This window comes from Mobula hypostoma, chromosome 8, assembly GCF_963921235.1.
Source record: "Mobula hypostoma chromosome 8, sMobHyp1.1, whole genome shotgun sequence".
Taxonomy (NCBI): Eukaryota; Metazoa; Chordata; class Chondrichthyes; order Myliobatiformes; family Myliobatidae; genus Mobula; species Mobula hypostoma.
In genome coordinates this window covers 42,577,873-42,593,411 of record NC_086104.1, presented here as the reverse complement: position 1 = coordinate 42,593,411, position 15,539 = coordinate 42,577,873, and the positions used below count along the sequence as shown (strand labels likewise).

General features: G+C 41.2%; 1 protein-coding gene and 1 long non-coding RNA gene across 2 annotated transcripts in view; one reads left to right on the top strand and one right to left on the bottom strand.

The window, feature by feature from the left end:
• Positions 1-15,539, top strand: part of iars2 (isoleucyl-tRNA synthetase 2, mitochondrial) — a 108,292-nt gene that overhangs the window by 28,603 nt on the left and 64,150 nt on the right. The window contains exon 13 of the mRNA XM_063055745.1: positions 7,753-7,855. Coding sequence (XP_062911815.1) covers positions 7,753-7,855 — 103 coding nt within the window. The remainder of the gene's footprint in view (positions 1-7,752; positions 7,856-15,539) is intronic.
• LOC134350501 (uncharacterized) lies at positions 1,832-4,617 on the bottom strand. Its single transcript, XR_010018909.1, has 3 exons — positions 4,385-4,617; positions 3,475-3,619; positions 1,832-2,012 (listed from the first exon to the last, which is right to left on the bottom strand). It is a non-coding gene; the product is annotated as an uncharacterized LOC134350501 (long non-coding RNA).

The window sequence follows — 15,539 nt, the reverse complement described above, 5'->3', positions numbered from 1 at the left end:
TCTGTTTTGAAAGGGCACCTTTCTATCCTGAGGCGGTGCCCTCTTGACCTAGACTCTTGCACCATGGGAAATATCCTTACCACTTCTACTCTGTCTAGGCCTTTCAACATATAATGAGATTCCCCCTTATCCTTCTTAATTCCAGTGAGTACAGACCCAGAGCCATCAAACATTCCTTGTATAATAACCCTTTTGATCCTGGAATCATCCTTGTGAACCTCCTCTGGACCCTCTCCAATGCCAGCACATCTTTTCTAAGAGGAGGGGCCCAAAACTTTTTACAATATTCAAGATGAAGCCTCACCAGTGCCTTATAAAGCCTCAGCATCACATCCTTGCTCTTGTATTCTAGACCTCTTGAAATGAATGCTAACATGGCATTTGCCTTCCTCACTACTGACTCTACCTGCAAGTTAACCTCCAGTGTTTTCTGCACAAGGACTCCCAAGTCCCTCTGCAACTCAGGTCCTGGATTTTCTCCTTGTTTAGAAATAGTCCGCACACTTATTTCTACTACCAAAGTGCATGACCATGCATTTCCTACCATTGTATTTCATTTGCCACTTTCTTGCCCATTCTCCTAATCTGTCCAAGTCCTATTACCCCACACCACCAAAAATAAATTGTTACCCAGTGAATGTTATAGTTGACTTAGACTCTGAAATCAGAAATATATTAATTATATTTCTAAGCAGAGTTTCACGAACTACTGATCTTGTGGAACACCGCTAACTGCCACCTGCTGCGAATACAGACCCTGTATTCCCTCACTCGACTTCCTGCCTTGTCACCAGCAGGCAACTTGTTCTTGTATTTCTCCCCTGACTCTGCATTTGTTCATGTTTCATGAAATGTAGATAAAACATATGAGCAATTTGTCAGGTTGCCTGATTATTTAATATTTCTCTTACTTTAAATGTTGTTATGATATTTCTTATCTAACTTCCAAGTTGTGTCTATCATATATTTTCCCTGGTTCATGTAGAAACAATTACTTTATCTCTCTTGCGTTACAAACACAGACTGCTTTTTATTCTTTGCTTGTCTCTTTCCTTGCACTTAAATTTTCCTTATATTTATTCATGCTGTCAGTGTTTTATTCCTACAATTTAACAGAATGTAGATTTCTAGCAGTCTCTATTAAATATTTCTCTACATCTTTTTCAAAATTATTAGTTATTTTCCTGAGTATTCTCAGGTTCTCAAAATGACTTTTCTCCAATTCATTATCTTGTACTTTGTCAGACTTAGCTGTGTTACTGTTATCTTAAGAGTGTAGTTAATTGGTTGGACACACTGGAACTGATGTATGCTTCAAGGCCCAGCACAGTCTCTACCCATTGCCTCAGTGTGGGTCATTCCGTAATGCCAACAACCTGAAGCTGGACTTTGCATTTTCAGGTTGGCAAAGATATTCACTTTGTTCCACGTCACTTAGAATTGTGATATTTGGCTAGTTTAGGCTTTTGCAAGTTTTGTTAATGTTGTGTACAGTTTGCAATAACAAGTTGTAAGGTATATAAATTGTTTTATTTCCTAAAATGCAGGAAAAACAAGCTTGTTTTAACTATTACAGTAGAATTATTTCAATCCTTTCTACATTTAACACATTTTAGAAAATGCAATCCTTAATATGCTGTCGTGACTGAGTTGAACTTTGTTATAGTGATGGACAAAATAGTGGCCTATAGAACTGACAGGCAAATCTGTAATTGCACTGGCTGTCAATTCATAGGTCATAGTCTTGCACACCTTTACTTCATGGAAAGCTAGTAATACCACTGGGAAAGTTGCTTTGTAGAAATGATTTCAATAGGCAAAAGATCCTTGATCTGTAAGTGCCCATCGAAAGTAACAGCGACTCCACTGGAAGCCAGTGCCATCCAAATGGAGTTGCTGTTACACCTGATGAGCACTGCCGTTCTCTTCTGTTTCTGATTTGTTCACGTTCATCGTATACCAATCTTCGACAACTGCAATAGCATAGCTTCTTTTTCATCTTTGATACTGATCTGTGATGGAAAAAGTAGTACCAATAGTTAAAAATTAATTTGCATTATGATGCACACTAGTGAGGTACTTATAGGACCTTAAATGATTTGGATAAACTGGGGGAATCAAAGTTTTAAAAAAAAAACAGTCTAGAATCAGTCTGAAACAAGAAAAACTTGCAGCAAGTCCTTCTTGGAGAAGGTAATTCCTAAATATTGCATTAAATTGTACAAATTATTGCACAATAAATGGAGCAAATTATAAAAGCATGCAACAGGGATTCTATGGTAGCGTAGCAGATAGTATGATATTATTATAACTTGGGCATCGGCGTTCAGAATTCAGTCCCGGCGTCCTCTGTAAGGAGTTTCTATACATCCTCTCTGTGGAATGTGTGGGCTTTCTCCAGGTCCTCCATTTTCCTCCCACAGCCCAGTGATGTACTGGGTAGGTTAATTGAAAATTGAAAATTGTCATGGGATTAAGTTAGGGTTAAATTGGGATTGTCACAGGATTGCTGAGCTGTGCAGCTTGAAGGATTGGAGGGGCCTATTTTGCGCGGTATTTCTAAGAATGCGCAATATGTACTTTTGGGCATTCAGAACGAAGTCTGAGACAACTGTAATACTTAGAATGTCAAAGTATTTGTTGGATTAAAATTCCTTTCCTTTATGTGGTATGACAGTGGCAACCTTGAAAATCGGTGTTTTGAAAATTTTCCATATAGAATTGAGATTTGTTTTGTAAAATGTAGCTACAGGGCATAGTCTAAGCAGAATTTTCAAAGGAGCCTCATTTTCTGTTCTAGTCTTTAAGCAAACTGAAAACTAATTGTTATGTTAAGCTAAATACAAAGTCTTGTATCCAGAAGTGTTTGGGGAACATGATTTTTAAGCAATATATTCCTCTGAAATTGTTAATTTATTTTTCAAAATGTAAGAGCTTGTTTAGGGTAAGAGTGTACATTGGGATTTTTCATTATGAAGGATCAAAAGTATTACTGAATTAAAATCCATATTAACTGGTGTTATATTTTTTGCTCTGTGGACTGAAGCTTGTACACTGCTAAAATACAAAAGAACTATTTTGTGTAAGTTAACCCTTTTAGCAGTTTAAACATACCAAATTAGATTATAAACTTGTGCACTCTTACAAGCCTTTCAGAATTTCATTAAGACATTCACCTTGTGGTTATGGATAGTTATAAGAGGAATATTCTTAGAATCAAAGAAGTTTTGAGGAAATGTTGTATATTGTACAATTAATAGTACCTTAAAACTGATTTATAGATAGTGTAACATAGAGTAAACAAGGCATTATGGGAATTTACTCTGCACTCTTCACAAATTTAAAATTACAAAAGTACTGTTAAATTCCCTGGTAATTCACATTTAAAATACAAACAACATACAAATGTCATTTGCAGCAAGAATAGTTACTTGAAATTTCATTATTTTTTCTGGGAAGGGTAAATTTGGTTACCTGCTGATGGAGGTGCAGAGTGTCGTTCATGTTATCTTCTCTGCTTGATTCTACTCTTGTCCTGTCGTTAAGAAAGCTGTAAATTGTTCACCTTCAACTTCCATCTGCAAGTAATCAATCTCTTGCTACTCTGTCTCTGATAATGCTGGAAGATAAGCATTCTGCACAGTCAATATCAGCTTGTACACTTATTGGTTGGTGTCATGGTTGCTGCATTACCTCATTCCCCTTTGCTGTTGAAACTAAGTAAAATGGCACACAATACCAGAACTCCTCCTAGATATAGCCTCTAAATTCCAGGCCAAGTTTTACAATCAGATGGGTTAATTATATTACACCACTGAATTTGTTGACAATTATAAGTAGCAAATTTCAATAAAATGCCATGTTAGATAGTCTCCTGACTGCCAACAGGCTACTTGGGCCTGTTTTTCGCTGATATTAACAATGTTATATTTTTAACACAGTCATTCTATGCTTAATCTTTTTATTTCATTTTAGAGTAACTTTTCTCAGCATTCAAAGTTTCAGAAAAGTATAACCCACCTCTGTCTTCAAACTCAAATTTGAAAGTAAAGTGCTCTTAAGCTTATTACAATTTGAAGAATGAAGAAATGAGGTCTTAAGCTTTAAAAGGTTTTATCTGTCATTCAAACAGGATTTGTCAGCATAGTTACATGATTTGTTCAATTGAACATTTACAAAATTATAGTTTGGTATGAAAGAGCACTGTTATTTATAAACTTACTGAAATGTCCCAATGAACGCAAAAGCAGATCTCATTACAGCAGTTTGATATTATTTAATTTACAAATATATTCTCACTGACACCAATTTCTTTGGTTTTAAAGAAAAAGAATAAATTTATTTCACAAACTTTGCTTTAGAATATAAAATCTGTTATTCTTACCTGGTCTAGTTTTACTTGACTGCCATTAGTCATTGTGTTGTAGACTCATGGTTGCTTCTGAAGTAATCTTGCAAGCTATAGCAAATCATTCAGATTTACTGGTTAGATGATGAATGCCAGATTTACTGGTGATGTTCTTGTAGCAGGATGAGAGAAGAAACCCCTCATCTGTGTTTCCCCTTAGCTTCAGGCATTGTTCAGGAATTTGTATCAAATGAAAAGTGACAAAAAGAAATTTCCCTTTTCCCTTTTTTAAACATAGCACTATGAACCTTTGGCCAATGTGGAAGTTAATAAATGTGAGTTAATGATTATCCACGCTGCAAATATTTAATAACTTTGCACACCCAATGTAACTAGCAGGATTTCAAATATTTTGATGGAAATTATTTGAATGCATATGTGACTTATTTTCGTTTTGGTTACTTGATCATAAATTTTATAGTATGAAAGGATCTTAAAGGGGTTTTATTCATACTTTTGGAAATTCATAATAAATTTGACTGCAGTTGAAAATATCTAACAAAATTGTCATTTTTCAAAGTACCTATCATATCTAATGAAGGGAAGATAATACCAATTGTGAACTTGAGCAGGCTTTAATGGAAGTAGTTATTAGAGAAGAGATGCAATGATGATCATTGAGTGAATGAAAATAAGCTGTTTCAAAAATATATTAAATTATTACTCCAAAGCTATGTTATTGATATTCACAGGTTGGTTATTTTCTCATAAATGGCAAACACAGCCTGTTATGTTGACATGAGATACAGATGCTCTTAGAAATTTTCTTGCTTGGAATGATTGGCTTTTAGTTGTTATGGAAACACACAGTTTGATCAGATTTGTTGAGAGACTGTTAATGCCTTGTCATGTATGAAGTTATGGCAGTCTGTTATTGGACAGTCATAAAATTGGCAAAGAGAAAAGGGGAAATTTATGCAAAAGGCTTGTAAAGGTAGATCTGTATTTGATCAACTGACATGTAATTCTGTTTCCCTTTTGATATCTTTCTATGATTTTGTTTTCAGTTATAGGGTTAGGGTTCATCATTATTCTTTATATTCTATCAATTAAAATTTATTTGGTATTATGAGAAATTAAAGAAACAGTTGCGTAGCCCCCCTGGCCACCCTCAGGGTCGCTCAGCTCGCTGTTGTCTAGGGAAACAGCCCTCGGCCCCGCCAAACTGGGTAACTTGTGTGGATGCTGTGTGACGTACCCCACCCCACCCAAATAACAGACAATACACCAGATACAATTAAATGATTTACAGTTTATAGATATTACTGGAACTATATAATTAATAGAGAATAAAATATAAAAGGAAAATAAAAGACGCCACACTTAACAAAGTTCAATCTCTTTGCGCACAAACAGTTGGAGCTCAGGACCCTTCTTCTTCACCCTGCAACCCCTTGGACCACCTCGACTGGCCGCCTGGGACCAACAACGGTGGTCGACCAGATGCTTCACACGAGTCCATCTCCGTCTCCTCTCCTCGCCGAACGCCCCTCTCGGGGTCTGACCCCGTTAGCGGACATCACAGCACCTGGTCCATCCTCTGTCTCTCTCTCCTGCCTTCTCCCCCAGAACCCCGCGCATACAGTATCTTCAAATAAACCAGAAACATAACAACTATCCCAATTGGTTCGTAGCATTTTTATCACACTCCTAACCCAAAACAAGCTGCTAGCGCAAAAACTTTCTCAGCGTTTAACATAACAAAGAAACATTCCCAGTATAACATAACAAAGAAGCCATTTTAATTAGCCTATGCAGTAACATATGAGACGAAACCCCCTTATACTCTCCCCTCACCAAAAAAAGTCATGTCCTCATGACTTATAAATAACTCGCCAACCAGTCCTACAGACACACAACACACACATACACACAGTGACAGTGCTCCCCAAACAGTGGACCTTACGCCCGTCCCACGGGCGCTACATAGGCCAACCTATCTGGGAGCTTCTTAACCCTCCGAGACCTCCGTACCCCCTCACCTAAACCCAAAAGGCTCAGACACTACTAGGGATATCTCGCGCCTGCTTGCCAACTCCTCTCCACTCAGGCCACCATTACAACTCGGAGCCCCCGTCCCGTGTCCGGAGCCCCGCTTCTTTTCCTTCCTGGTCCTGCCATAACTCAGACTGCCCACAGCTAGCCCTCCCCACTACACCTGACTCAGTGGGAGAAGGGCCAAAGGTCGATTCCTTATTCACGGGGAAGTTAGTGAAAGGCAGCAGGTACCACATGTGCAGCACATCATCCTTCGAATCCGTATTCTTCCTCATTCCCTCGATCGGTAGCTGCTGTTTAAGTTTCTCCAAACTGAAACATATAGCCGGGGCTACCCCTTCAGCCTCCTGCAGTCGAGACGTCAGCTTCTTCGGGGACTCCTTCAACTCTCGCCACAGCCTCAGCAGTTCTGACTCAGGGTTCCTGGCCATCTCAATCTGGGACGCAGTAACTCCACCAGCTTCTTCCACCCTGACCTGAAAAGCAGCAGTTAAAGGATGTTCAGCCCCCAGTTTTTTCTTCCTGATGACGTCTTCCAGGTCAACTTTCAGTTTTTCCACTTCATTTAAACTCTCGATAGTCATCTTCAGGTTCCTTTCAAGCGTCCGCCTCCCTTTTCCGAGATCTGTCGTCCATTTCTTCACCTCCTTGGGAGTGTAGTCAAACTCCCCTCCCTGGGCTCTCCATTTTCTGTTGGCCTTAGTCAGAACACTTCCTTGATCTTCCCCAACTTGTAAGTCTTCCAATCTTTTCTGAATCGACGTCTTGAGTTTCTGCTGATCTCTTCGAAGGTGGGTCATTGTTTCTTCTCGCTGGATTAATTCATCAGTACATGACTGCAGTGTCGGCTCGGAATTCCGTTGCTCCTTCTCCACGTTGACAAGCGTGAATTCCAAGTCTGCAATGGTCATCCCACAAGTGCGGCACTCAGTCTCCGGCCGGCATTTCTGCCCCCTTACAGTTGAAATATTATTACTTTAACAAATAACAGCATGTGTTTTGTGAATAAGGTTGCTTATTTATCTGAATATAACTGTTTATCATTTGCAATTGATCAGAATATTATCAGAATAATTAATCTCTGGAGTTTAATCAGTCATTGCCTAATTTATACGATATATAAGAATTCTGTTGTATTCTATTGCATTTGACCTGATGGCCTAATTTTGCATCCTTTCCAACATCTTACTCTCCACACTAACTAAAGAGAGCGCAGAACCTTGCTTAAAGATGGAATAAATACAGAAATACTTTAAGAATTGAGCTTGAATGTGTACTGTATTTTTAAAATTAACCTGTTGTTTATTATTAATGTTGTTAACTCAGATGTAACTGCTCCCATACAGATATACAAGGGATCACCTCGTCAAACTGGTAAAAGAATATGGTACAGATTGTTGGTGGACTCTACCTTTGGATCAACTCTTGACAAAGGAAATTTTAAAAAAGGTATTTTTGTTTCAAGGTCATCATCTCAATCATGTTGCAAGAGAATGTGTGAGACTTCAAACCTATATACAGCCTATTCAATGAAAATTCCTTGCATTATATTTGTAAATCATTCAAAGTTTAAGAAATTGCTCTAAACTTAAAGGAGGAGTACTAGATATGGTGCATTAATTTTGCTTACTTTACAGTCCCCTAACATGAGTACATAAAATCTGTTCAATCTAAAATAGTTTATACAAAGTGTTCAAAAATATAGGAGCAAATTTCCTGGAAATAAATTAATTTGGGGTAAATTCATTGGAGAATGATACATTACATTAAAGACATCTGAGACAGGATAAGCAATGTAACCCTTGAGTCAGCTGTACAGGTCATTGAGATAACAGCTAATTCTCGAACTAAACCCCATAATCTCACCCAGTACTCATATTCTGTGATATTCACTTAGGTAGAGAATTCCTCTGATTTATTTCAGTCCTTAATTACTGACATTTGCTCTGAAACTTGTAGACTGTACATCAAATCTCTGCATTCAGAGGAAGTAGCATTTAAGAGCATTCTGTATTGAAATGAGGTGTCTCGTTCATCTAAACTCTATTGAGTATTGACTTCTGCCTGTTTCCCTATTTGTAAGAAAACTCTCATGCTGCAGTATCCCCAGCAATAATATATTTAGGAAGGAACATGGTAAAAATATCTTGCCAAGGGTTTGCAGTAAGACTTCCCTTATTCTTCATTGCTGTTGCTGTTACTGTAAAGCTCAATGCACCTTTTCCTTGCTGTGTGTTTACACTGCATTTTGCAACTAGTAATTCCAGACCCCAGAGTACTACAGATTCTTCTGGTTTCTCACCATTTAAAATGATCAGCCTCTTGTTTCTCAATAATACTCACTCTGTTATCCTTTGCCTGTACACTCACGCACTCTTATGTATATCTTATATCTCACTTTCTGATTTATCTTTGTGTCATAAACAAACCTGCATGTCTTAGACTTTGCCTTTTAGTCAAAGACATTACTATACCGTAAAAAAACTCAAGTTCCAGAACTGAAGATGGAAAAGTGGAAAGGCCACTTATTTTTGGCATTTCTGCTCTTAATTAAATGTTTTTTTTAAATTCCAAAATGACAGCTTCAGTTCGTGTTATGTCCCAGTGTATTTTTTGATAGGGCGAATTGAGTTTGTTCTTTTCCTCTTCATTGTTCTACTTTGATTTCATAACTGTGCATGGTTGTCATGCCTTTCCATTTTAATTTGATGTAATACTGTGGACAGTCAACATTAATGCATTATCCAGATGAATAAGTATATTATAGCAGCTCTGCTTGAGATATGTAAGTTCTGTCTGCCCTCCCTGATGTTTTAGACTTTATTACACAGGTCCCACAATCTTCCTTACAAATTTCCCATCACCCATGACTTCCATGCTTTTTCTTCTTCCCCTGTCATAGTATTACAGCTGCAAGCAAGTGCACTGCTTAACTTTACCAAAAGTTCAGACGTGACAAGTTGAGTATGATTGGACTTTATTAAGTCCTTTTCTTACCCGTAACCTGTCTTTCAAAAACATTTTCTTTGGCAAACCTCGATGTTTACTTATGACAACAATAAGCCTAAATGTTATGTTTGTTAACCATCAAGCATTTTTTGTGCTTGTAGATTTGCTATTTGACACTAATTTGAGGATGAATCAACGACTCCTAGTTGATCTAACAAGAGACACCTTATTTGCAGAACCCTGCCCCACCTTACTCAGCAAATGTAGTTTTTACGATAGCCATTTAAAATTTTATTATTAATAATTAATAGTAGCAACTCCCCCTGAACTGAGAAATTAACTAAACTGGGGTGGCATGGTAGCATGATATTTTACAGCACCGGCAACCCAGATTCAGTTCCCGCTGCTGTCCGTAGGAGCTTGTACGTTCTTCCCATGACCACGTGTGTTTCCTCAGGATGCTCTGGTTTCATCCCATAGTCCAAAGACATGCCACTTGGTGGATGAATTGGTCATTGTTAACTGTCCGGTGATTAGGCTAGGGTTAATTCCATTTGACCTACTCAACTGTCTTTGTCCTCTGCTCTAGTTCTCAGTGGACCTGCTCAAGCCCATTTACAAATGTCACAGTGATTGCCTGGAAGGAAGGATAATCCACAGCTCATTAATAACCATCTAATTCAATCTTTCTCCCTGCATATTCTGCCTTTTGTTTCAAGTACAGAGAATGTTTATCTAAAATTATTTACTCTGCTGCTTTCATGTTGCCAACCAGGCCAATTTGTCTCTTCCATTCTCTTCCTTTCTTGTATATCCTGTTGATCCTTCTGCACCACACTATCCCTGCTTTGTCTAGATTGCCTTATCATCTCCATTCTGTTCCCTCAACCTGCTGCTGCTACTATTTAGATCCGTGCTCATTACTTCTGACTATTTTATTTTAATTGAGTCATTCTAATGGAGTTTTTACTGCAACCTTGGCATGAAATTGCCCTGAATTGGCCAATAATGGCATTTTGTCATTGAACATGGCAAATTCTCCTTCTTTAATCTGTATGGTCTTTGAGTACGTTTCTGCTATTCAGCGTTACTAATGTCCACTTTGTTGATACAGCCCAGGTACAGCTGGAGCATGTGTAATACTTTGCTGAAATCCCTTAAGGATCAAGTTAGGACTCCACCACTTAATCTCCAGGAGCCGTTGGTCCATCTTCCACAAACATGTAATCAGCTCAACATTTGCTCAGCTGTTTGTTATTGGCACAATTCTTAGTAAGCTTAATTTTAAATTAGGTTCCCTGTACAGAATTGCATCTTGAGTACTGACTAACTGCTTACTAACTGTCTCTCGTTAAATCACACAGGATGTGTACAGTACAGTCTATAACTGTACTGTTAAAAAAAAAGGGATCAGATGTATTTAACGCAAACACAAGGAAATCTGCAGATGCTGGAGTCAGCACGCATGCTGCGCTCGTTGACTTCACTAACTTTGCCTCCAACTTTCACCCTGCCCTCAAGTTTACCTGGTCCATTTCCGACACCTCCCTCTTCTTTCTAGATCTTTCTGTCTCTATCTCTGGAGACAGCTTATCTACTGATGTCTACTATAAGCCTACGGACTCTCACAGCTATCTGGACTATTCCTCTTCTCACCCTGTCTCTTGCAAAAACGCTATCCCCTTCTCGCAATTCCTCCGTCTCCGCCACATCTGCTCTCAGGATGAGGCTTTTCATTCCAGGATGAAGGAGATGTCCTCCTTTTTTTAAAGAAACGGGCTTCCCTTCCTCCGCCATCAACTCTGCTCTCAAACATATCTCTCCCATTTCACGCACATCTGCTCTCACGCCATCCTCCCACCACCCCACTAAGAATAGGGTTCCCCTTGTCCTCATCTACCACCCCACCAGCCTCCGGGTCCAACATATAATTCTCCGCAACTTCCGCCGCCTCCAACAGAATCCCACCACTAAGCACGTCTTTCCCTCCCCCCCCGCCCCGCTTTCCGCGGGGATCGCTCCCTATGCGACTCCCTTGTCCATTCGCCCCCCCATCCCTCCCCACTGATCTCCCTCCCGGCACTTATTCTTGTAAGCGGAACAAGTGCTACACATGCCCTTACACTTCCTCCCTCACTACCATTTAGGGCCCCAGACAGTCCTTCCAGGTGAGGCGACACTTCACCTGTGAGTCGGCTGGGGTGATACACTGCGTCCGGTGCTCCCGATGCGGCCTTCTATATATTGGTGAGACCCGACGCAGACTGGGAGACTGTTTCGCTGAACACCTATGCTCTGTCCGCCAGAGAAAGCAGGATCTCCCTGTGGCCACACATTTTAATTCCACATCCCAATCCCATTCTGATATGTCTATCTACGGCCTCCTCTACTGTCAAGATGAAGCCACACTCAGGTTGGAGGAACAACACCTTGTATTCCGTCTGGGTAGCCTCCAATCTGATGGCATGAACATTGACTTCTCTAACTTCCATTAATGCCCCACCTCCCCCTCGTATCCCATCCGTTATTGCCCATCCTCTGCGCTTCCCCCCTCCCCCTTTCTTTCTCCCTAGGCCTCCTGTCCCATGATCCTCTCATATCCCTTTTGCCAATCAACTGTCCAGCTCTTGGCTCCATCCCTCCCCCTCCTGTCTTCTCCTATCATTTTGGATCTCCCCCTCCCTCTCCCACTTTCAAATCTCTTACTAGCTCTTCCTTCAGTTAGTCCTGATGAAGGGTCTCAGCCCGAAACGTCGACTGTACCTCTTCCTATAGATGCTGCCTGGCCTGCTGCATTCACCAGCAACTTCTATGTGTGTTGTCAGATGTATTTAATATTGATTCATTGACAGATGGGCCTGGTGGGGAGGATTTTATCTGTGATGGACTGAGCTATGTCCACAACTTTTTGTAGGATTTTCCATTCAAAGGCATTGGTGTTTCCATACCAGGCTCTGATACGGTCAGTCAGTGTATTCTCCACTACACAACTACATAAGATGTCAAATTTTTTGATGTTATCCCATATCTTGGCAAACTCCTGAGGAAGTAAAGTTGATGCTGTGCTTTCTTTGCAATTGCACTTACTTGCTGGGTCCAAGACAGGTCTTTTGAAATAGTAACACCCAGGAGTTTAAAGCTGCTAACCCTCTGCACCTCTGATTCTCCGATGAGGACTGGGTTATGGACCTCTGGTTTCCCTCTCCTGATATCTTTAATCAGTTCCTTGGTTTTGCTGACATTGTGAGAGGTTATTGTTCAGATTTTCAATCTCCCTCCTATATGCTGATTCATCACCTTTGATTTTGCCCACGATGGTGGTGTCATCAGCAAACTTGAATATGGCATTGGAGCGATCCAAGTTGCCTCTTGGGCAAGAGCTGATATTGTATGTTTTTGCAAATAAAACAAAGTGAAGTGTTCACAAACAAGAGAAAATCTGCAGTTGCTGCCAATCTGAGCAGCACACACAATCTGCTGGCAGAAGTCAGCAGGTCAGGCAGCATCTTAAGAAAAGAGTGCAGTCAACATCTCAGGCCGAACCGTCGACTGTACTCTTTTCCTAGATGCTGCCTGCCCTGCTGAGTTCCTCAAGCATTTTGTGTATGAGGCATTTTATGTTTACCTGTAACACATTTTATTGAACTCCAAAACCTAACCACAAAAGTGCGCTAAAAATCCGTACATAACAATGTCGTCACGTCAGACCAGCTTCTTAAAGCGAAACCCCAACTCAATGTTGATGGTTGTGAATTATGTACATTTCTCCCAATTATATTACCCCGCACAGACCCCCCCCCCCCCAGGAATTCACTAAAACTGGCATAGTGAGCCTCTGAGTGGTTCCCATGGGTGGTGGAACTGCAGTTGCCTCTGGCTCGTCTAGAGGTGCATTGACACACTCATGGTCATGTTGTGATGCCAGAGGCATGGCAGCAAAATAATTCAAATCTTGGTGGGCCGGTTTAAAGCAATCCACTAAAATACGTTCAGGCTTAACCCTTCTTATCTATGATAAAAGCCATTTCTCCCCATTCCAAAATGTGAAACAGGCCATCGTAAGAGGGCCTGAGGGGATGGAGTGCATCAAGGCGGACTAAAACAAACGAGGCAGAATGTAGATCAACGGGAGCCCAAGAGTGCTGTACACCATGATGGGAGTAGGAGTAGGTGAAAAGGAGTTGAATTTACTGGGGAGGGTGGAATGTTGTTGAGAGGCCCACCAGGCAGTCGTGGAGTCAGGAATGAAATCACCTGGCACTCGTAATGGCTGCCCGTGTACCACCTCCGCAGCGGATTACTGCGGGTCCTCTTTTGGAGCAGTTTTGATCCCCAGCAGGAGCCATGGGAGACGATCCTGCCAACACTCATCGGTCAGGGAAGCCCTCAGAGCAACCTTTAAGGAGTGGTGAAACCGCTCGCATAGGCCTTTGGACTGCTGGTGATATGCTATGGTGTGATGCCCAGGGGTCTGAAATGAATTGGGGACTGCAATCAGAGGAATTATCAGATGGGGAGCCAAACGGAGCAACTTGGGTACTGATGAATGCCCAAGCCATGTCTGCGGCCGCTGTTGATGCTAGAGGGACGACCTTTGGCCACTTGGTGGTACAGTCCACCATGGTAATGAGCTGCCCAAGGGGGTGGTGGGGGGGAGAGGACCAACAAGCTCCACATTGACATGGTCAAACTGTCACTCAGGGACCTCGAAAGGTGCCATTGACGCCTGAACAATTTTTGCCTATTGGCACTCCACACAAATTGCAGACCAATCACACACGTCCCTTCTGAGGCTGTACCAAACAAAATTTAGTGAAACCAGTGTTGTATGAGTCCTTCCAGCCCGGATGCGAGAGGCTGTCTGAGGAGTTGAAAACAATCCATTTTCATTTTGCAGGCACGATGGGGAAAGGACAACCGGTTGAGACATTGCACAGGGCAGAAATGCCAGCTTTCTTGAACTTAATGTCAGCCAGTTGCAGGCCTATGACTGCTGTTTGGAAAGCCTGGACCTCTGGATCAGTAACTTGGTCACTGCCTTGCCAGCATAGTCAACCCCTAGCTGTACAGCTTCAACAGCTGGCCAAGAGAGGCAATGAACCAAGGCGTTATTGTTCTCCTTGATATGTTGTATATCCTAGGATATGTATGCCAGGCAGTGTTGCTGCCTTGCAGACCAAGGGTCTGATGTTTTGGCCATCGTGTGTACATGGGGTTTTGTGATCAGTGAACGCTGTGAAATGACAACTTTAGAAGAAAACAAAAATGGTGGACAGTCAGATAAAGACCGAGAAGCTCATGGTCATATGTGCTGTACTTATTTTCAGAGGAACAGAGCTGCTGACTGAAAAAAGCAAGTGGCTGCCACACACCTCCTACCAACTGTTCATGCACAGCACCCACAGCATTGTCTGAGGCATCAGTGTTAATGGCTGTGGGTGCAGTGGGGAGCAGGTGCGTCTGTATGGTTTTGTTAGAACTCGTTTGGCATTATCAAATGCCCTGGTCCTGTCTGCTGACCAGTCAAGTACTTGATTAGGGGTATTGCCTTCAAGCGCACCATTCAGGAGAGCAGCAGCTCGCGGAATGAAGTGGTGATAGAAATTTGCCATACCTAAGAACTCCAGTGATTTTTTTTGTAGTGTGGGGCGATGGGAAATCCATGGTAGCAGCTACTTTTGGATGGGGGGGGGCGGTTTTGCACCGTCTGTAGAGATGCGATTGCCAAGAAAATCAATGGTTGTCAACCCAAACTAGCACTTAGTGGGGTTAATAATCAACTTGTGTTGGCTTAAACGCTCAGAGTGTGACTAGATGAGGTGCGTATTCTGATTTGGGAGCACTGATGGCAAGTATGTCATCCAGGTAAACAAAAAGAAAATCTAAGCCTTTGAATACAGAATTTATCAGCTGTTGGAAAGTCTGTGCTGCATTTTTCAGTCGAAACGGCATGCGCAGAAACTCAAAATGGCCAAACAGGGTTATCATAGCTGTTTTGTGAACATCCTCCAAGCACACTGGCACCTATTGGTAGCCCCTAACTAGATTGAATTTGGAAAAAATTAACTTTCCAGCTAAACGAGCTGCAAAGTCTTGTATGTGTGGGACTGGCTAATGATCGGGGGATGGTGGCCTCATTAAGGCATCGGTAATCACCACGTGGATGGCAGACACCATCAAACTT